Below are 23872 nucleotides of genomic sequence, written 5' to 3' on the forward strand. Positions count from 1 at the left end.
AGTCGAAATACTTCCGCGTTACAATAAAATGGACCTAAACAGCCTTGAATTGAAGTCAAATATGATTTTAATTTCGCAATGTTTCCGCTTGGAGCGCTGGCTGTAGAAGTGTAGACAAACTTGAGCTTTAAAACAAGGCATTTAAGATCCAGTTTACTGTAACGCGGAAGTATTTCGACTCTCGAATTTGGTTTGGTTTGGTGAGACGTAAAATCTTGTACTACGGGTACAGATATCTATTATGGCGTATAGGCATCCGCTATGAAAGGATTTTTGAACATTCAACCATTAAGGGGGTGAAACAGGGGTTTGAAATTTGTGTAGTCCACGCACACAAAGTCGCGAGCATAAGCTAGTGTCAAATATAACGCTATGGTGACGTAAAATCAAAGAAAATAGGGCGTCAAATGTAACTAACGTTTCACGCCTGCCCAGTGACGTCGAAGCCTCGGCGTTTTGTTAAAACTTCCCTAACTGTCGTAAACAGACCTATTGGCTAAAATGTGGCTACACGTGCCGTAAGAATAAATTAAGCCAATCCCAACAATTAGGATTGTAGCAAAGTGATAATTACAATGATTGCGGGATAAAAATTAAAGAAATCCCCGGAGATCTTGCGTTTACGGGCGAGTAAACAAACCTGCCCCTCGTAAAATAATGATGTCTCAACCCTCGTTAACGAATTCACAAATTACCGGCATACGATGATCGCTGTATTAATATTCATGGGCCGGCTCGTCACAAGACGTTAAATTGAATTCGTTAAGGGAAACCGCGTCTCATATTGCTGTTACTTCACGTAGTAAAATTAAGGATTAACTACTCTAGACATTGTGGCTAATTATGTTGTATTGTACACAAATCTCTAAACTAAGCTAAATTAACAGATCCATCCTCTGAGAGCATTATGAAAGGGATAGCAATAGAGTTAGACCTGTAATTTTAGTTTAGAGATTGTGTATAGCGGAATTAGCTACATCTAATTCGAAAATATATAAAAGGAAAAGGTGACTGACTGATCTATCAACGCACAGCTCAAACTACTGGACCAATCGGTCTGAAATTTGCCAAGTAGATAGCTATTATGACGTAGGCATCCGCTAAGAAAGGATTTTTCAAAATTCAATCCCTAAAGGGGTAAAATTTGGGTTAAAAATTTGTATAGTCCACGCGGAGGAAGTCACGGGCATAAGCTAGTTATGTCTATAAGTACAAACACATTATTATGTTTATGTCATAACAGCAATCTACATGTCAAATTTCAGCCCAGTCCGTCCAGTAGTTTTAGCTGTGCGTTGATAGATCAATCAGTTGACAGTCAGTCAGCTTTTCCTTTTATATATTTAGAAGAGTAAAGATTATGAACTAGGCGGCCAAATCAGTTACTTAATCATAATATATCTTTGTTCCAGGACCTACAGTCAGAGATCGAGACGCACAGAGATGTGTACGCCTCTCTCACGGGGACGGGGCGGAGGCTGCTGGGCTCCCTGTCCTCGCAGGAGGACGCTGTCATGCTGCAGAGACGACTGGACGAGATGAACCAGCGATGGCACCATCTCAAGGCGAAGAGTATGGCCATCAGGTTAGTACAACATCATCATGATCAACCCATCCCCGACTCACTGCAGAGCACGGGTCTCCTGATGTGATAACCGCCTTTGCCGCGGCCTTTCAGGAATTTGTTGATAACATAATAACAAAATATTAGCTAATCCGAATTCTGATGGAGCTTGCAATCTGTTCAGATTGCTACAGGGTACCTAAGTAACATTGTTGTGAAGTTTGTGTGATGGGATGGGATTGTAGGATAAGTTAGAATTGTATATATAAATAGAATTGTACAATAAGATATAGTACAATAAGGCTGACATACATAAATGTAAAAGCCTGTTAATAAAAGATTAAAAAAAAAAAAAAAAAAAGTATAGACGAGATAGCAATCGGGGAGGGAACGTCCAGTACGCTTAGTATAAGATTTTACGTCTCACTAAACGTTGCTAGAATTCGAGAGTCGAAACACAATACCGTCCAATGTAAAAAGGACCTAAAGAGCCTTGACTTGAAGTCAAAACTTCAATGCCACTGATTTTAATTTCGCAACGTGAGTGCTGGCTGTAGATGTGTAGACAAACTTGAGCTTTAAAACAAGGCAGTTAAGATCCAGTTGACTATAATGCGGAAGGTTTTCTGCACTCCAATACTATCAACGTTGGTGAGACATAAAATCTCGTTAAGCGTATACTGTACACCCGCTCGGACCCCCGCTAACCTGATGCTAGCGAGCGGGTGACGTGCGGATGTGCAGGGCGTCCAATGCCTCATACCCCTATTGCCATCTCAACCTGTCGCGGACTATAGGTACAGTGCGACAAGACTCTGGAGAACAAAGGGTTAGGATATTTAAACAAGAAAAAAGGAGACACTTGACGGCAACGTTAGTTCCGAATTTCGCCACGCGTCAAGATAGCCTTGCCGCACTGTAGGTAGGTATAGTGCACGATTCGACGGGACGTCCAGCAAAAATGGCCGCCCTCGGAAATGAAATTCCCGGCGGATATTTATCGCGCTGTCAATGAGGGCTGTTCGCGTACAAATCGCCTAATTTTCGCTCACTTCATCGAAACGTCACAAATGCGAAGTAATTTAATTTTGCTATGAGTTTTGCGAGATTTTAATAATGGCTTTGGCGTTTGCTAGTAGCTTAAATAAGTATTTTTAGAGTTCCGTACCTCAAAAGGAAAAACGGACCCTTGTGGGATCACTTTGTTGTCTGTCTGTCTGTCTGTTAAGAAATCTATAGGAAGGTAGGTCTTATAGCAGACATGAGGGGCAAAATCTGAAAACCGTGAATTTGTGGTTACATCACAAGAAAAAAATTAAAATGTGTTCATAAATATTGCTATTTTCAACTTTTTAAGTAAGATTACTATACCAAATGGGGTATCATATCATATTTTTAGGCATAACAATTTTTGATTTATCGTGCAAAATGTCGTTAAAATACGACTGTAGTACGGTACAGTGCGCGAGTCTGACTCGCACTTAGCCGGTTTTTTTTCAACTCGGTCTTTCTGTTTCCTATTCCTTACGGCTGAGAGTCGTGACTCTTTAAACACATGATGGTAGGGATTTTTTTCTCGGGATACGTGGAAAACTGCAAGTTCCTTCAGCATCAGACTCTTCTAAAAGCAACGGATTTCGATTTCTATAATCGAATTTTTCGATAATCTTTATTTTTCTAATTTTCAGCATTAGTGACTGATTGACTGACTGACTGATCTATCATCGCACAGCGCAAACCACTGAACGGATCGGGCAGAAATTTGGCATGCAGATAGCGATTATGACGTAGACATCCACTAAGAAAGGATTTTTGAAAATTCAACCCCTATGGGGGTAAAATAGGGGTTCGAAATTGGTGTGGTCCACGCGGCCAAAGTCGCGGGCCCAACTAGTTATAACTACGGAGTTGATTATCACACTGTATCTTCTCACTAAACTGTGCACTACTGATACAGATATGCCTGCCCGGCGTTAACTTCGTCTGCGCGATCAGTCAGACCGCAGCTAAGCCAATTACGATGCAGCTCTAATTGGCATTAAGTCCCGATACCACTCCGCTCGCAATCTCTGTAAATGAATTACCGATACTGCCGTGTTTTACAAATAGAACGAAATAAATACATGAATCTGGTGGCGACACCAACAGATGGAGAGATGTATGCTTGGAGTTTGTCTACTTGATCAAATCTTAAATGTATAAAACCAAAAGGTGACTGACTGACTGACTGATCTATCAACGCACAGCTCAAACTACTGGACGTATCGGACTGAAATTTGGCATGCAGATAGCTATTATGACGTAGACATCCGCTAAGAAAGAATTTTTGAAAATGCAACCCGTAAGTGGGTAAAATAGGGGTTCGAAATTTATGTACTCCACGCGGCCGAAGTCGGGGGCATAAGCTATGTGTACCTGTTAAGAATAAATTATTTGACTTTGATCTGTGGCGGACTATACGTTTGTATGGAGATCACTAGGGAGTGCGCTAGAGAAACTATGCTTTTAAACTAAATAGACTAGCTTTACATTCTTCTAGTACATTTTATCGTAATAATATTATCATAAAAGCGGATAGCTATATAAGAGAGCTCGCTAAAGTCATTATAGAAGCTCATAAACCGATTATACAGCCTACTTTACACGCAGTAGCTTCAGATAAGATATGTATAGGACGTAAAGTGCCTTTATTGCCTTTCAATTGCATATATAAAAGTTGCTGAGGCGCGGCGTTAGATAGAGCGATAAGCTTTTTCGTACTGCCTTGTCGACACAAATGAATAAATTAGTTATTAGATAAAGGTAAAAGTATCACGAAAGAAATTAGAAGATGAGTTTGATGAGTTTGAACTTTAAATTTATTCGGGCACTCTGACAAAACTTCGTATAAAACCGAATCATGATCAACTTGTGTTTATGGAGAACTCTCGGGCATGCAGGTTTCCTCACGATGTTTTCCTTCACCGTTAAAGCAAGTGATATTTTAATTACTTACTTTAAAACGCACATATACCTCCGAAAAGTTAGAGGTGCGTGGCCCGAGATTGAACCCCCGACCTCCGATTAGAAGGCGGACATCTATCCACTCGGCTATCACAGCTAAGTTGAATTAACGTATTAGTATTGTTTGCTACGGATTTATCTTCTATCCTTATTCTTGTGAACATTTTATAAGAAAAGTATTGCCAGTGTAAGTCAGATTTTACTTGCTGTCTGCTTCAAGACGAGCACAAACTCAAGGTTTCACTAAAAGGAAAATAGGAAGTTTTAAAAATCGTCTGTACTGTACCTCTTAATATACTGACACCACACCCTATCTAGAGATAGGGTATTTTGCATACGTAGCACCATAAAGAAAGCTGTTTAGTGATTTCATAGTGAAATAAAAGTGGGATTGTGCGGACATCTTTATTTCGAAGTTTTACGACCAGGAGCGAGCGTAAAAGTTGTTTATATTTATTTTTGATAGTTAAGGAGGGCTATGAACCCTGCCAATTCAACCCTTAAATCGAGTGGGTATTAGGTAGGTATACTGTAGAAGCTGTGATAGCCTAGTGGTTAGGACGTCCGCCTTCTAATAACTTTTCGGAGTTATGTGCGTTTTAATTTATTAAATATCACTTGCTTTAACGGTGAAGGAAAACATCGTGAGGAAACCTGCATGCCTGAGAGTTCTCTATAATGTTCTCAAAGGTGTGTGAAGTCTACCAATCCGCACATGGCCAGCGTGGTAGACTATGGCCAAAACCCTTCTCACTCTGAGAGGAGACCCGCGCTCTGTAGTGAGTCGGTGATGGGTTGATCATGATGATGATACTGTAGAAAAACTTCAATTAGGTATTTTCTTTTCAAGAAGGTTTTTTAAGTTTCGGTGACAATATCTCAAAGATACGAGTACGAATGTCTTGAGATGTCAATTATTAATAGCCATAAAACCAAGTTCTTTTAACTCGTTCTTAAGAATATTTCAAAAAATGTCATCGAGTAGGTACCTCGAGGGACCCTAGAGCGGTCAGCTATATCTTGGACAAACATTTGGCTATCCAATGCTGTCGGCATCTCGGGCACAATGCCTCGGGTATGTCGGGTATTGATGAGGTTTTAGATTTAATTTCATTTATTTTAGTTTTTATTTAATTCTCATTGTCTGTGTAAATATCGCCCTTGTCACACACCTATTTGAGTTTCCACGGTCTGCCGCCAGGTGGCGCCTTTCGCGGTTAGCCCTTTGATCCCTTTAGATATGCGGGGATGAGCCCTTCGTGCATGGGTTGTTATGTAATTTTGAAGGTATTTTTGTTAAGGATTTCTGTCTTTTTTTTTGCTTCTGCGGTATTTGCGTGATTCTATTTTGACTATTGGTATTTCGGGGTGTTATTTGAATTTCAACTATAGATAGATACAGATATCTACATACTGACATTTTTGTGTGTTTATTTAATATAGATTGTGAAAAATATGAAGAATATTTAAGCAGCACAATAAATTAAAAACAAATCGATATCACATAAAACTCTGAATAAGTAACTAGTTCATAAATTAATAAAATTAGGTTTAGGTTTAAAAATCCCGTGGGAACTCTTTGATGTTCCAGTATAAAAAGTAGTCTGAACAAGTAACAGACAGACATACACTTTCGCATTTATATTAGTATGGATAATTTAATCTCCTTTTCCCGTCCAACTAAGCGTAAATCTTGTTCAAGGTAGACACAACTATAGTAGTAGATGTAAAACTTAAATCTACAACCTTTGGCACGAGATAGTCTCTTTGATCAAGATAAATTTAATGTCGCCTACGTCTCGACCCGTATTGTGGAACCAGCTTTAACCTCGTTATCGTCGCTTTCAATCGACAGACCTCCACTGCTGGACATAGATCTCTTTTAAAGCTAGCGCGCACAACGTTGGGATGAGTTGCGGTGTATTTTAAAATCCGTAAATTTTAATGTAAATGTATCGAAATCCGGTGCGGAAATAATCCCGCAGTGCGTGCGCTACTAGATATCGTTTACAGATTCTGGTCGGATCGGGCTTAAATTTGGCATGCAGATAGCTATTATGACGTAGGCATCCGCTAAGAAAGGATTTTCGGAAATTCAACCCTTGAGGGGATAATACAGGGGTTCGAAATTTGTGTAGTCCACGCGGACGAAGTTGCGAGCATAAGCTAGTCGTCAATGTAATAATTCAAAGTGCTGTAGATACCAACGTCATATATAAAGTTAAAATCCTCTGATATACGATTTAAGACCCTAATCTTTTATAATAAGACATGTTAAGTTAGTAATGCATATTCAACTTGGCGTACTTAAAGTTTAAGGCATTCGTGCCAGAATAAAATTCTTTGCAAACGTTGAGATTTATACAATTGTGTAGTGATGGGGCATGTAGACTTCAGCGTATCGACATCGATAAAAAACAAAAACAAAATATTATCTAACAACCAAAGCAATATAATGATTTTAATCGCTAAAAGAATATATTTATATATATTTATCACTACAATCAACACCTGATGTTTAAAATCCTTGGCCTTTCGAACCTGTTCAATCCAGATGCTAGCTTAGGTTACTTTACAACCAACACTAGAAGCTGCTACTCACGGGTGTCCTACGCCGTTTTAGCCAATCGGCTCTTCCAATATTCCAGGTCTTGGTCTTGGTCTTGTCGATTTATCCGTCGTCCATCTAGCGGAACTTAGACAACCAACGCGACGGGGTGTTTTTATTTATTGGACTACCCAAGTATGTTCTATCGATAAAACTTATCCATATTCTGCCATCTCTAATTCTATGTAAATCCTTGGCTTTACATATTAAGAGTGTCGGCCAATTCACCAATGTAGCCAAGTTTCCCGCAAGTAGCTGAGACTCGAAAATAGAGAAATAGTTTAGAAAATGTTTCTATCGATACAATTTATCGATATTCCGCCATCTCTAATTCTATGTAAATCCTTGGCTTAACATATTAAGGAGCTGAGCGTCGGCCAATTCTCAACAATCGCAGTCATAGCACACTGCAGCCAAGTTTCTAACATTGTTTCGGGCCACGAGACCATGTCGGGACGATAGCTTTTATGGGGAATTATAATAATATCTTGTTTAACCTATTATGTTCCTGGTATTTAAACAGAGTTTGTTTGTTATTATCCTTATGTTTTTTGGTTACCTACATTTTATAATGGGCTGTAATAAAATTAGTGTGCATGATCCAAACTCTGGTTCTCCAACGGATCTCCTCATTTCTGATATGATCACGTAAAAAAACTCCAAGCAAAGCTCTCTCCATTGCCCGCAGAGTCAGTCTGAGCGTTCTTATGAGGCCCATGTTAGCGGCAATATGTCTCGGATCCATATGTCATCACTGGCAGTGGCAACTGACGACATCAAACGGGTCGCTGGGAGCCGCTAGATCCCTTTAGTTTCTTTAATCTGTACGCTGGATTCAGGTGGCGCAAGGCCGTGACGTGCGGGGGGTCTTTCAACACTGCGTTGTGAGGTCGTCATTCGAGCACCATAAGACCCCAAAGTGCTCGAATGGTGGATTACCATCAGATGAGATCAAATTGTTAGTGAGACCATGATCATACCTATCGTAATAGTCTGATCGCTTGGCGTTATACTATTGCCTTCAGCACAACATTCAACAAGCCGGGATGAAATATTGTACATCGACATTTAGAATGAGATTTCGGCTTTGTAGAGCGTTGTCTCTGTCATTCATATAGTACGCGGCGAAAAATAATGTGCATCGATCTTTAGAATAAAATAGCGGTTTCGTAGAGCATTGTCTCGTTGAGACCGACAAAACGTCACATAGGTATGAGTGATAGAGACAATGCTCTACAAAGCCGAACTTTTCATTATAAAAGTCAATGTATTTTCTGCCACGTACTGTAGCTACTTACCTATGTGACATTTTGTCGGTCTTAACGACAGAGACAACACTCTACAAAACCGCCCATCTTTTTCTAAAGGTCGATGTATAATATTGTTTGCGCGTAAAAGTTTGAAATGATAGAGTGTGCTGCTCCAAATAGACTTCTAATTTCGTTTTTACAATATAAAAAACCGGCCAAGTGCGTGGCGGGCCACGTGCAGTGTAGGGTTTGTACTACTGTGAATTTTTTCACGTTCCTATATACTGCCTAAAAATTAGCACTTTAAAACATCATAATATTTTACAAACGGATCTAGAAATCGAAAAATGATGTTCCCACACCCACAGTATTTTTAAAAGACCTATTCAACGATACCCCACACTATGGGGTAGACAAGAAAAAAATTCAACCGCAACAATATTTTCTGCCGCGTACTATACCTACCTATTTCCTTAACAAGTTTTTTTTTTATTTTTATTTTTTTATTCGTTATAGGCGCACGCTTGACCACGATCACACCTGATGGAAAGTGATGATATGGCCTAAGATGGGACGCGTTTGCCTAGAAGGTGCCTATTCACTCTTGTTTCTTGTTATTTTCGACTAGTGTAATTTAATTACGTCATCAAATTTCCAGGAATCGTCTGGAGAGCAACGCGGAGCACTGGTCGGCGTTGCTGCTGTCCCTCCGAGAGCTCACGGAGTGGGTGATCCGAAAGGAGACCGAGCTGAATGCGCTTGCGCCGCCTCGGGGGGACCTGAACGCACTCATCAAACAACAAGTAAGAATTCATTTCCGTTTTTCTTCAAATCAAATGTTTTATTCAAAATAGGTAATAAATTACACTTTTCGATGGTCGGTTGTTGCATTTGTAAGGTGATTATATAGTGGCGATATACGAACTTAAAACTAAAGCAACGAGGGTTCCAAACGCGCCCAGAGGGTCAAACATGCGCCCCGCGAGAAAATTTTGTCTACGCATTATCTCGTGTTTTTTCATACAAATAAGACGAGTAAATGCGTAGACAAAATTTTCTCGTGGTGCGCATGTTAGGCGTGCAGGTCTGAAAAGTGCCCACAACAAACTCAGCCGGGTATTCTTTTTACTATCACCACTTTACAAAATCACTTAAATTTTGTTTTAAAACCTCAGAACCTCCTGACGACATTCCTGGCGCAGTGGTAAGCACTGTGGTCTTATTAGTGGGAGATCCCGGGTTCGATTCTTGGCACAAGCAATTTGGTAATTTGTATCTTCTAAATTTTCTTTTACCTGGTCTGGTGGGAGGCTTCGGCCGTGGCTAGTTACCACCTTACTTGAATTTGGCAAAATGATGTCGCGGCAGCAATGTAGCGGAACATTGCTGCCTTTTTTTTCTGAAATCTTCTGAAGATACCCAATCGGGTTATGTGGGATTTCTACCCACTAAAACCCCCTCGGTGGCCCTCCTCAGCGCGTTATTGAGAGGCTCCGGGAACTCTAAAGAACGTACGCCGGTGCCTCTCTCGCGCAATGTAATGTGTCTTATCGGAATGTAATGTCATATAAGCTTATAGAGATTGTATGGGGACCAGTAGTGCCGTGACAGGACTGTGACAGCTGGTGACAGCACTGTTGTGGCAGCGCTGCTGCGTGCAGCGTGGTTCGGAATCATACCTTTACAGATGAAATTCGCAAGATGACAATGCGCATTGCCGGATTTGTTAACACCCCAACGCACGGACGCGAGCTTTGCATCAACAGTGTAGTATCTTAGATCCACGAACTATGGCCAAGCCCTTCTCATTCTGAGAGGCCGGGTGACCCACGGTCAGTAGTGAGCCATGACATTGCTTGACTTATATATTATGTATATTTCTTTGTATGGACAGGGTTATTGAACAAACAAAATGGCACCGACTCAGTGGTGCTTTACCACCAATGCAACCTCAGTGACGTCTGGATTTCAAACGGGTCGTTCATTAGTATCTAAGAGGTGGCGCTGATTTATTTGGTTCCTAAACCGTGAAAAATTTTGTTCGCTTGGCCATATCTTATGGCTAAAATAATCTGCAAAGGGAATCCAAGTGCCAACTTAGTTTTATACCACTACAATTGCTGTACATTATTAATTAAAATGTCAATTGAGCTATCGGAATGAAGAAGAGGAAGAAAGGAAGTACAATAAAAACAGTTCTTAGAGAAAAGGAGACAACAAAAGGGATTACTGTCGATGGCAAGAAAACAGATTAGTTGCCGACGTCGCATCAAGTGAGGCTTAAGCGCCAGGCTATTTTTGGAGTCCGTTTAGACGTGCCACACAACCAGGTATACCAGGCCGGGAGTAATGTCATGAAACTGTATGAAAATGCGTAGTTCTGTCACACGTACCGCAATTTTTGTTTGTAATAATGAATACCGACAAAATTGTGGCCGTAAACGCAACCATTGTTTTTTTTATTTATGACTAGTTAGCCTCCTGATATATGATGATGCAGTCTTTGATTGAAGATTGAGGTAGACTAACCTAGAATTTTTTACTAAACCCATATTAGCTTTAATCGGTTACTAATTACTATTAAAACTTGGCATCTTAAAAAACATTAAACCACTTGACAGTACGTCTTCGCCGGTAGGCTAGTAACTAGCCATGGTCGAAGCGTAAATAAATTTCGCCTTACGGGAATCAAATCTGAGACCTCTCCTTTATAAGATCACGTAGATCACCACTGTCAGTGTGAACTACAATGAGGAAACTCTTTGATCCTAAATCGACGATATGGTTATGGTTACGTAAAATCAAAAAAATTGGGCTACTTTAGGGCTACAACCGCCTGCCAGTGACGTCGAAGCCTCGACGTTTTGATAGAAGTTGCCCTAATTGTCGTGAACTGTGCCACTGTGCCAAACAGCGCTGGGTAACTGTTCACCGCTGTGTGGTCCGTCTGAATAGACGCTTAAGCAGCAGGCTATTTTCTTAGCACCAGGTACCTTGTCGAGTAGCTTTTCTCTCTATTGTTAGTAGTATTGGGAATTGATGGCACTTATTTCCGGAGTGTCTCTTATGTTGGTAATAAGGTTCTTTTTCTTTGAACTTCTGATAGGCGTTGCTAAATTGGTGTTAAGGTGAAAGTTCTGATAGATTTGCGATCAAAGAAAGTGACGAGGAGCTTTTTGAAAATAATAATGGATCTATCAGTCTGGAAGAGGAATAAATAGAACCTAATCCTTCGTCACTACTTTCTATTTTATATTACTAAATGATGCTTGCGACTTTGTCCTTAAAGAATTTAGGTTTGAAAAACCTGTGGAAACTCTTTAATTTTCCGGAATAAAAAGTCGTCTAAAAAGTCGGGGTGCAAACTAGTACCTACTCATAGCTCTGTACCTTTGACCGTGAAAAGAATTATCTTATCTATTAAGATAGATAGAGAGATACACTTTCGCACTGTCTGTACGTCCGTACGTCCACCTGTCTGTCTGCTAGCTTTTCATGATACATTTTTTAATCGGTTGTGACGAAATTTTGTGGAGAGATAGCTTGCATTCCAGGAAAGGGTACTTTTGTCTCGCAAAATATTTTTCCCACGCGATTCTTATAAAACTTTAAATCCACATGCATGAAGTCGTGAGAATCATCCGTTTCTAGGTACAGGAATAATTTGCATTCTGGAGAGGGGATATAGGCTAGGTACTTAATTTTCATCCCGGAAAATCATACAGTTCATTTTTAAAGAAACTAAATCCACGCGGATAGCGGGTATGTTATAGTTTTAAATAAAGTATAAAATTAGTATTTCAAAAGTAAGCACCCAAATAAAGATATCGCAATATTATGTGATAAACAATTTAAACTAACCGCAACAATACGTTAAATCACCCGGTGAAAATCGTTTCGGGTGCGCGGCCATTTTGGTTACAGTCGCACCGCAAAATGGCGTCTACATAGCTATAACCATTGAGTTATAGTCTATAGAAATAGAGACACGGACCTCTCAATACCTCGTATACCTACTACTGACTTAACAGTTTATTTAAGCTAGTGTCACATTACACGAAAGTTATGAAACTTCGAGGCTTCACCTAAACTGGCAGGCATCAAATGTTACCTACATGTGACACTAGGTAGGCTATGGAACGGTTAGGTATCTTTTTGTTGATTTCACGGCACCGCTAGCGTAATATTTGAAAGAAAGAAAGAAAACTAGTTTATTCATCCTGTGCATAACGTATTAACAAACTTCAAATGAATGGTTAGTAGGTAGTAGTTAGTAATAAAATACTTAATAATAATTATTATTAATATTTATTTGACAAATATCGATTTTAGGATCAAAACGAAAGTTTCCTCACTCTAGTTAACTCTGCTAGGTGTGACAACCGCAATCACCTGTAATTGGCTATCACTTTTACTGTGGGCCAGAAGGCTTAGTTGCAACAAAAATTACCACCGCGACAGGTTGAGATGGCAACCTAAACAGCCTTGAATTGAAGTCAAATATTCAATGCCACTGATTTTAATTTCGCAATGTTTCCGCTTGGAGCGCTGGCTGTAGAAGTGTAGACAAACTTGAGCTTTAAAACAAGGCTTTTAAGATCTAGTTTACTGTAACGCAGAAGTATTTCGACTCTCGAATTTGGTTTCGTTTGGTTAGACGTAAAATCTTGTACTACGGGTACTGAGGTTGAGATCTATAGAACGCACTTTGACTTTGCTCAGACTTAAGACTTTGTTAAAACGAGGCAGCGTTCTACCGCTGGCATAAATCTGTCCCGTTTTAACTGAAACTTAAGTCTGAGCAAAGTCAAAGGGCGCTCTATAGATTTCAGCCTGAGCCTCTAGTATACGGCAGCTCCTTACAAAATGGCGTTCACATAGCAATATCGGCCGCATGGATGCTGTAGATTTATCAACAGCTATTCCCATATCCCAACTGATTGTAATTTCGCAGTTAGTTAGTGCGTTTATTTTCTAACCTGCTGCGTGTAGATAATTGAATTAAGTTTGGAAAAACTATAAAATTCGCCGTGATAAAATGAACAAAGAATAAAATCGAATATATTGTTTTTATTTTATGCAAGCTTTGGACATGCCTGTGGAAAACGGTAGGATAGTTCATTCATTCATCATCAACCTCTCGTAGGTTCACTACGGAGCACGGGTACCCTCTCAGAATGAGAAGGGTTTGATCAAAGTCCACCACGCGGTCCAAGTGCGAATTGTTAGACTTCACACACCTTTGAGAGTATTATGTAGACCTCTCAGGTATGCAGGTTTCCTCACCGTTGTTGCTTTCCTTCACCATTAAAGCAAGTGATATTTAATTGCTTAAAATGCACATAACTCCGAAAAGTTAGAGGTGTGTGCCTAGAAGCGAACCCCCAATCCCGAATAGGATCCGGACATCTTAACCATTAGGCTATCGTGGATCTACCCACACTATTTAGAACTAATTCGGCGTCCATTCGGTTTCGGAATTTAACAACGCTTCTATTTACCTATCCTATGATAAAATGTTTCGTATAAATTGAATTTATCCGCTCTGCTTCCGAATTGGCTCTCCGCTAATCCACTTACCCCGTTATCAGAAGAACGTTATTCTCAAAAGGCCTGTTCGTTTCTCTGATCCTAATATAGTTAACTCCCACGCTTAGGTTAGATACACCAAAATACCTAGGAATTTAACTACACTGAGCAAACAAATAGCTGCTGTGATAGCCTAGTGGTTAGGACGTCCGCCTTCTAATCGGAGGTCGGGGGTTCAATCCCAGGCACGTACCTCTAACTTTTCAAAGTCATGTGTGTTTTATGTAATTAAATATCACTTGCTTTAACGGTGAAGGAAAACATCGTGAGGAAACCTACATGCCTGAGAGTTCTCTGTAATGTTCTCAAAGGTGTGTGAAGTCTACCAATCCGCACTTGGCCAGCGTGATAGACTATGGCCAAACCCTTCTCACTCTGAGAGGAGACCCGTGCTCTGCAGTGAGCCGGTGATGGGTTGATCATGATCATGATCATGATGAGCAAACAAATTGTTGAATAATCATCATCAAAATGTCAGTAGAATCTGTTTCCAAAAATATCTTTAGTGCCCATAGATAGTCCATTGGATAGTGGATTTTTTTTGGAACTAGATGATGCCCGCGACTTCGTCCGCGTGGATTTAGGTTTATCAAAATCCCGTGGGAACCCTTTGATTTTCCGGGATCAAAGTAGCCTATGTCCTGCCTAGGGATGCAAACTATATCTGTAGGCACCAAATTTCATTGAAATCGGGAAAATGGATGGGCCGCGTAAAGCTAGACACACAGACTGACAGACAGACAGACAGACACACTTTCACATATTTTATAATATTAGTATGGATTTTCAGTAAATCTGAATTGATCTAAATTGAGTAGAGTTTGATAGCATATTTTAAAGATGGCCTAATTTTTTGGTCCACCAATTTATTTTGAAATGAAATGAAATGATTTATTTGTTTTAAAAGGTCTTTTTAAAATTGTGCCAGGGACCCTGAAGTAAGTTTGCAAAACCTGTATCTCAGGGTCCCCGCTCTCCCTCCTCCATCATTAACAAATAAACACTTATACAAAACTAAATTTAGTGATATGATATGAATATGAAACTTAAAAATAAAGTCCAAACTAAAAAATAAAAATTTTGGATATCTACGAAGTAATTCTTGCTGGTATCGACACCTTATCTTCGTGCAACATTGCATCCTCGGCCATTAATGTCTGTACCCGGCTCAGATAATGCCGTATCGATTGGCACCGAGGGCTCGTTATTCATAATTTCCGCACTTGCCCGCGATTTATTGCGAGCGGCGCGGCGGCCGAGAACAGAAATATGCTTTCCGTGAACCGTATCCGCTGTCAGCTGCGGTGTCGTTATCGTAAACAGTGTCTTCTTTGTTACAAAGTGGAAAAATAACTGTTTTATTTTATATTTTACTAGCTTATGCTCGCAACTTCGTCCGCGTGGACTACAAAATTTCAAAACCCTATTTCACCCCCTTAGCAGTTGAATTTACAAAAATCCTTTCTTAGCGGATGCCTACGTCATAATAGCATGCCAAATTTCAGCCCGATCCATCCAGTAGTTTGAGCTGTGCGTTGATAGATCAGTCAGTCAGTCATTCAGTCAGTCAGTCAGTCAGTCATCTTTTCCTTTTATATATATAGATATTCTGTTCCTGTATCTCCGGTCAAACACTGAATAGTCTATTTATACTCAGGAGCAATCTTCAAATTCCGCAATCTATTTTGGACTTGCCTTTAAACAAGTTTAAAAAATTTAATAAAATGCTCCTGAAAAAACATAATATTATTACACAATCGAAAATTATGTAGATAATAAAAGAGCGTGGATTTGACCTGACGCTTGTTCCAGCAATGCAATTACTTTTATAGCTTAATATTCTACTTATATCAAATCTTTGAAAAGAGCAATCGCCGAGTTTCTTGCTGGTTCTTTTTGGTAGAAAAGGCATTCCGAACCAGTGGTAGATGCATTTGACGATTCAAAAGTACTTCTAAAAGTTTAATTGAATACAAAATATTTTTATTTATTTATTTATCTAAAAATGTAAAATCGCTGATTATAAATAAGAGGCTATCAGTGATTTAAATCAACCGTCTTTTTTTTTCAAAGCAATCTGAACTGAATGTTTTTTTGATTGTAGGTTAATTTTCGTAGCCGTTATCAAACTAAACTTTGTAACAACAGTTTCAAAAATAGTTTCCGACACAGAAGCTGAAATTGTTTCTTTTGTGTCTGAAATAGCTTCTGGTAGTTCTTACACGGATGCTTTAATTTTACCATGTCACCTATTTACCATACCATTTCCAAATTAAATATTTTCATCTTAGACTGAGATCATGGGTTTAATAAAAACTGCCATACCCCTTCCAGGTTAGCCCGCATTCATCTTAGATTGCATCATCACTTACCTAACACCAGGTGGCATTGCAGTCAAGGGCTAACTTGTATCTGAATAATAAAAAGACTGCATCGTCATTTACCCGTAGTTCATGTCTGTGAAGAATATAAACCTTTAAACGGATTTCCTTGCGTTTTTCTAATACAATACTTTTCTTTTCTACAGGACGACCACAGAGCGTTTAGAAGACAGCTGGAAGACAAACGACCAGTTGTCGAGAGCAATCTACTGAGTGGCAGACAGTATGTTGCCAACGAACCTCCGCTCTCTGACACCAGTGACACTGAACGTAAGTAGAGGCAACATAATTTTAGAAAACTCTAGAAAATCTTCTACTGGATAGATATCTTTCAAAAAACGTCACAGAATAAAGTTGTGGCACTGGTTCCCATCGATTTTCTTGAGGTCGTCTGTCAACCTACTAAAGATTCACCCAGAAGTGCGCATTCTGGTTCAAGGTCGCTAATTAAGCACGTTAGGACCCTAAAGTCTACTATGGGCCTTGCTCATTGCCACTTCAGCTTCGCGACTTTTCAAGCGATTTCGGTAAGTTACTACTCTCAACTAGAAAAAATCTAGTAGAAAAAATTTCTGCGGGCTTTATTTTGGAGAGTTCGTTTCTTCGTCCTTGAGCACTCTCGGAAAGTCAACCTCTACAAAATTTTCCAAACTTTTTTCAGTAGAAGTATTCAGGGATCGTCGCATTTTGTAAAAATAATTTAGATCAGGGATTTAGATTTAGGAATATCTGAACGGTATTTTGTCTTTACGCTTCTCTGATTTTTTTAATTTTAGCAGTAGTTTACGTCGTCATTTATCCCAAAAGGCTCGATATACCGAGCTCCACATTGGTACATCATCAAATCAGTCAGGCTTAGCTTTTTGATTGTTATCGTTGTTATCTCAACCGATAGAGGTGAGGGCGTAGGTTTCTTGCAAGGCTCTCCACAGAGTACGGTTTTGTGTCGCTTGTGAACGTTCTGAGGTTCCAGCAATTTGCTTGGTATCGTCCTCTAAATTTTGGATCGTTTTCGTCTCAACAGTTGTTCATTTTTAGGGTTCCGTACCTCCAAAGGAAAAAAGGAACCCTTATAGGATCACTTTGTTGTCTGTCTGTCGGTCTGACAAGAAACCTACAGAGTACATCCCGTTGACCTAGATTTATGAAATTTGGCAGGTAGGTAGGTCTTATAGCAGGTTAGTCGTTCTTTAGTATCTAAGAGGTGGCGCTGATTTATTTGGTTCCAAAATCGTAAAAAAACTTTGTTCGCATGGGCATATCTTGTCATTTATATCGATGCACAAACCTCATTAAATTTATTTTTAAGAAATAGAACCGGATATTGTATACAGAAGTAATTAAGACTTTGAAGTATTCCGTTCCGGTACCGGATTGAGACCGGCTTTAATTAAAAGAGTGCTTGTGCATTCAAAGGCTTGCATCGTTTTTGAGGTAACTTCGTTACTTGCTTCATTTCTGTTACTATTTCTTTTTGTTTCTACCCACAAATCTCAAATCCTCTGGTGCTGCAAATGTTCATGGGCGGTGGTAATCACTTAACATCAAGTGACCTGCCTGCTCGTTTGCTCGCTATATATAATAGTAGGTGATTGAAGTTTATAGTTTTGTGTGCAGTTAAGTTTTCTATCTATATCGAAGAAAATATATGGAAATGTCTAAGTGACACAGAGCCTGCGAAGTGTTCTTCGCATATTAATCAGTTATGCATTATGCGCTGCGATTATGCATATGCAAGCCATGCTAATTCAGTGTAACGAACTGTGATACGATACACGGACTCAGACTCTGCCAATAATACCATTGTTGGACTTAGGATATGATAATAAAGTACATAGTAATATCGTGATAGAGCTCTATTAAGCTTCACTTACGCCAGAGAGATGCAAAAAATTAAAAAAAATAAGTTTTACTTAACCTGGTGATTAATAAAAATACTATTTATTGAATACTAGCTGCCCCGGCGAACTTCGTACGAACCATCCTCGTACTTCAAGGAATATTATAATAAAAAAAGAATTAGCGAAATCGGTTCAGCTGTTCTCGAGATTTGCGATCAGCAACACATTCAGCGATTCATTTTTATGTATAGAGAATTACTAACTCATCTTTTGACAGTTTGTGTGTTAGTACATTTTGGCATAACTGTATTCAATTCCACTTGATTTGAAAGAGAAGCGAGGGGCCCCGAGGTTTGTATTGCGTAGGGGCTTCCACATGGCCTAATCCGGCCCTGTGTCTGACCCTTTCTAAACTATATTCAGTGTAACAGTGTCACTAAGCCCACTAATTAATGAGTAAACCCATTCTCCTAATGAATTGCAACAATGATATCGAGCCATGTCAATTCACAAAATAAGCTTGTAGGTATTACTGTAGTCTAAAAAGGATGTGAGGGACCCCAAGGTTTGCATTGCCTAGAGGCGGCCCTATGTCTGACCCTTTTCTAAACTCTATTCAGTGTAATTATTGCCACCAAGGCCACTAATCAATGAGTAAACCCACTCCCCAAATCAATTGCAACAATTATATAGAGCCTTGTCTATTCACAAAATAAGCTTGTAGGTATTACTGTAGTCTAAAATGGACGAGAAGGGCCCCAAGGTTTGCATTGCCTAGGGGCCTCAACATGGCTTAATCCGGCGCTATGTCTGACCCTTTTCTAAACTCTATTCAATGTAATCATCGCCACCAAGCCCACTAATCAATGAGTTTACCCCTTCCCTAGATCAATTGCCAACAATTCAATCGAGGCTTGTCCTTCGCATGACCGATTTCTATCAACACACGTAATTACTGTCAGACTTTAGTCTACTTACCTCTTTACCATGTAGTACTTCTAAATAAACGGAATCACTAAACAAAATCATAGTTTTGACGACCTCCCTGGCGCAGTGGTAAGCGCTGTGGTCTTGTTAGTGGGAGGTCCCGCGTTTGATTCCCGGCATCGGTTTGGAATTTTGGAATTTCTTAGTCTGGTCTGGTAGGAGGCTTCGGTCATGGCTAGTTACCACCCTACCGGCAAAAACGTGCCGCCAAGCGATTTAGCGTTCCAGTACGATGACGTATAGAAACCAAAGGGGCATGGGTTTAAAAAAAACTGCCATACCCCTTCCAGATTAGCCCGCATCCATCTAAGATTGCATCATCACTTACCACCAGGTGAGATTGCAGTTAAGGGCTTACTTGTATTTGACCTCCCACTAATAAGACCACAGTGTTTATCACTGCGCCTTATCGTTGGATTCACTCATACCTATGTATGTGCCGTTTTGTCGGTCTCAACGGCGGAGATGCTCAACAAAACCGCTATCTCTTTCTAAAGGTCGATGTACATTATTTTCTGCCGCGTAGGTACTATTTAGTAGGTATAGCCTCCGTTGAGATTGACTGCCGTGCCCGAAATTCGGTTAGGAATTCATTAATAGTTATTATATACGAGTTATATACGGGTGTATTGTTTAGGGCCTTTGTTACCCGTCAGTTTGTTTGTACCGATTGTTCTGCCGCCATTTTATTGTAGTTGAATTGATTTTGATTATTTCGGCACGAACATTTGGCCTCTGGGCATAGGTCTGGGTACGGTTCATTGGCATTTAGTGTTTGTGGTTCGAGTACCTATTGTATCTAACTATAATTACCTATCTTTAATTAATAATATACCATAGCATTATATTTACTATATAAAATATATCTTTTTCTTATAATTTGGGGCTATGCAGGTTCTTGAATATCACTGCGACCGTCTCCGATCTAGTGTTTGCCTCTACCTTATCTTACATGTCATTGTATCCTACTAAATCCATACCAATATTATAAATGCGAAAGTGTGTCTGTCTGCCTGTCTACCAGAATTTCATGGGCCATCCGTTTAACCGATTTTGATGAAAGGTACAGGGTTCTATTCTATTCTAAGTACACGTGTTAATCAAGCTTCATGCAATGCATTAAGGTTGTGTATGACACATGTCATCTGAATCGTCCTCTAAAAAAGCCCGTATCTTGACTATGAATAATGAATTCCAGCGTAAATGGTTGTTGAGTAATCAAAAAGATTCGGCTCAACTCCACTCTGTCTGTGTGCGTTGGCCCTAAGGCAGTGGTCCGACCGCCGACGATGAACGAGAAACGAGTAGAACTAGAAACTTAAACGAGTTGGCGATCAGCGGGAAGCGAGTGTGTAGTTTCGATAGTTTTGTCGCCGGGCTATAAGCTAGTGTGCAAGTGCGACGAGCGATTACTCGCTCCATTCGCCCGCGGTCACTCAGTCCTGTGCAAACCTGCGCGCGCGTTACACACGTGTTCAAGCGAGCGAGCATCGCTGAACGAATATTGCTGAGCGAGTTTATTTTTTAAAGCTCGTCGTTCAGCGACAAAACTAGTAAAGCGAATCGTCGCCGGCAGTGTGAACAGTCAGAGAGCAACTTTTGATATATGCATCTCTTTCGTTTACACGGAATGTTCATTTATTGTGCGTTTATTGAGAGAGAAAATCGCCGATAGTTAGTCGGACCACTGCCTAAGCCGGTAATGAAAAAATTCAGAGATAAAAATTCAAAATATTCCTCAACGAACCTCGCCAGTGAATGCCTCGTTTACTCTCGCTCGAGTACTGGCACGCGCGGTATGGAATTCATCGAATTTTTATTTTAGAATTTTGTTGCCCTCTTGAAGTAGCTACCTAGGTAACGTAATACCGACGCAAGTGAGAGGCCAATTTAGGCAACGCTTTTTCTGAATTTACTGTGTCTACATCATATAATACTCGCGAATTCGTCCGCGTGGATTTAAGTTTTTTAAAATACTGTGGTAACTTCAGAATACCATAGGATAGAGTGACATAGGATACTTTTGATTATTTCAAAGATCAGTCTTTGAAATCAAAAGTATTCTGTGTCACTCTCCAGGTCTTTCCGGACATATGTCCGTCAATGGGTTGCAAACTATCTATCTTATGTGTATACATTTCGTAAAAATGAGGTAAGCGGATCAGCCGTGATTAGGTAACAGATAGGAACACACGGGCCACACTTGGAAGTCATATATGGTCCCCAAAATACACGTTACCTTGTGTAGAGACCACTATTAAACGATACTGTAACGACCTTTTTTGAAAATAAAGATTTTTTAAATTGTTAAAACATTATATCCAGACAAAATTTTACATGTATAATATTCTTAGTGAGTATGTTTTATATAATACCAACATCGTCAAGACAAAGCAGTTCAACGCACGAAATCCAATATGTACCGCCATTTGATACATTTTCACCTAAGAACTCTCTAATTTTACGTAAGTGAGACTTAAGTAAGTAAGATTCATTTCATAGTGAAAAGGGACCTGATTTAGTGAACGAACATCTGTATTATTCCAAAAATAACCACTAGAAAAAATCGTCATGACACTAGAAAAATTACGTTTAAAAATAAAACCCTTAAAATTTATTGGAAGCAACGGCGTTTTCCGTAGATAATTTTATTGTGAGTTGTTGAAACGGTTGGTAAAGATAAAACACGAGCCCATTGGTACAGAAAGTGCAAAGCCAGTGTTCCTTGGTGCGGAAGTAACGAGGTAATTATTACATTCCTTTCGACTGCACGCGCCATGTATTATATTAATTGATCTCTTCAACCCATTGAATTAAATGTATGGAATGGTTTACGAATAAAAATCGTGTTCTATTAAGCTGTTCGGAATGTCTAGTTTGTTCAGAATTCTTTGTTTCAACCATTTGAATAAAGTCAGGATGTGTATAAACATGTGTGGATGTGTGTAAAGTGTATAATGTGGATTCGCCGATAAAAAATATTTACCTATTATAGGATGGTAAGACTTCGCGTGGATTTGGATTTTCAAAATCTTATGGGGACTGTTTAATTTTCCGGATTTGGAAATGAAACGGCAATAGAGACATCACACTTTTTAGCATTTTACTATTATTAGTAACATTTTGAGTTTTCAAAATTCATCCGCGATGGAATTGGCTTCATTTATATGTAGAGCTGTTTACATAGTTCTACATTGGTTGTCATCGTGTACTGATCCACGTTAATCACTGAGGGCCCGTGTCGGTTTAATTAAGTGGCAACTCGAACATTTGCACTGCGATGTCATTACCTATATTGATTCGTGTAGGGTTGTAGACAACAATGTATTCTGACTGATCTGACTGATCTATTTCGTCGCCGTCGTTGTCGTCTCAAACGATAGGCGTCCACTGCTGGATATAAACTTTCATGTATGTTCACAGAGTATTATTATTGTAGCGGTTGCATATCATGAGGTTCCGGATTCTAATCCTGGTCTGGGCAAGAAAATCATTACTTTTTGGCAAAAAAACTCGCAGCAGCAGTCCGGGGTTGACAAGATAGCGATATTACACCCATAACAGCATGTAAAGGCGTCGGTATTTCGCTTAAATTCTCTTCGGTTGTACCTATTAGATTGCTCTCCCATTGGATTAAGAGAGTGAGGAAATTGAAAGTGTAAATATCGATCCACACTCTTTACTTTATGTTGTGGTAAAAGGTCAGGAGCAAATTAATAATAATAAGTAATATGTATAAAGTCACCCACCTGTAGGTTGATTCGCTAACTCAGTGTCTACAATGAGTTAGCGAATGATAGCCACCGAGCTCATTTGACATTGGTTAGTTCTACATTGCTGCTTCACTGAGTGATATTAAAATAAGTTGTCGCAGAAAACCTTCAATGGATTAAAAATACCTAAATGTCAAATGAGCTTGGTGGCTAACTTTGTTCGGGTGGAATATATGCGAATTCTTTAATAGTTGAAGTTCATATTTTTTTATAATATACACATCCAATCCACATTATTGGTAATACACATGCGAAGTATCATGTTTTAGACCCAGTGGTTTGAACACTACGTTTATTATGTCAATCAGTCCGTTTCTCCTTTTATTAGTTTCTGATCAAAATATTTGTCCAGCAGCAAGCCGCGACAGCGAAGGTGACTCTCGTAGCTACAGGTCCGCGGAGGAGCAGGCCCGAGAGCTGGCGAGGTCGATACGCCGTGAGGTTGCCAAGCTAGCTGACAAGTGGAACACCCTGGTGGACCGCAGCGATGCCTGGGGACGGTGCTTGGATGACGCTGTACAGGTAAGCAAACTATAGATAATCTTTCAAATAAAAATACCGGCCAAGTGCGAGTCTGGCTCGCGCAACGAGGGTTCCGTACTACAGTCGTATTTTTTCGACATTTTGCACGATATTCTTTTCCGCAATCAACATCATGAAAGGGATAGCAATAGGTTTAGACGTGACATTTTAGTTTACTTTAGAGATTGTGTACAGCGGAATTAGATTAGCCGCAATAATCATCCTTAAATCTTAAGAGATAACAAATCGCAAATACTTATTATAGTTGTATGTTTTTATAAAAGAATATAAATGTTACTTTTAAATAAATTAAATTAAATAAATCATATTAAATTAAATTTTCTTTTATTCATT

General features: G+C 39.5%; 1 protein-coding gene across 1 annotated transcript in view; it reads left to right on the plus strand.

The window, feature by feature from the left end:
* Window positions 1–23872, plus strand: part of LOC117992619 (dystrophin, isoforms A/C/F/G/H-like) — a 630854-nt gene that overhangs the window by 525652 nt on the left and 81330 nt on the right. Inside the window, 4 exon segments of the mRNA XM_034980350.2 lie at window positions 1413–1585; window positions 9084–9228; window positions 16542–16665; window positions 23352–23518. Coding sequence (XP_034836241.2) covers window positions 1413–1585; window positions 9084–9228; window positions 16542–16665; window positions 23352–23518 — 609 coding nt within the window.

Source organism: Maniola hyperantus, chromosome 21, assembly GCF_902806685.2.
Source record: "Maniola hyperantus chromosome 21, iAphHyp1.2, whole genome shotgun sequence".
Taxonomy (NCBI): domain Eukaryota; kingdom Metazoa; phylum Arthropoda; class Insecta; order Lepidoptera; family Nymphalidae; genus Maniola; species Maniola hyperantus.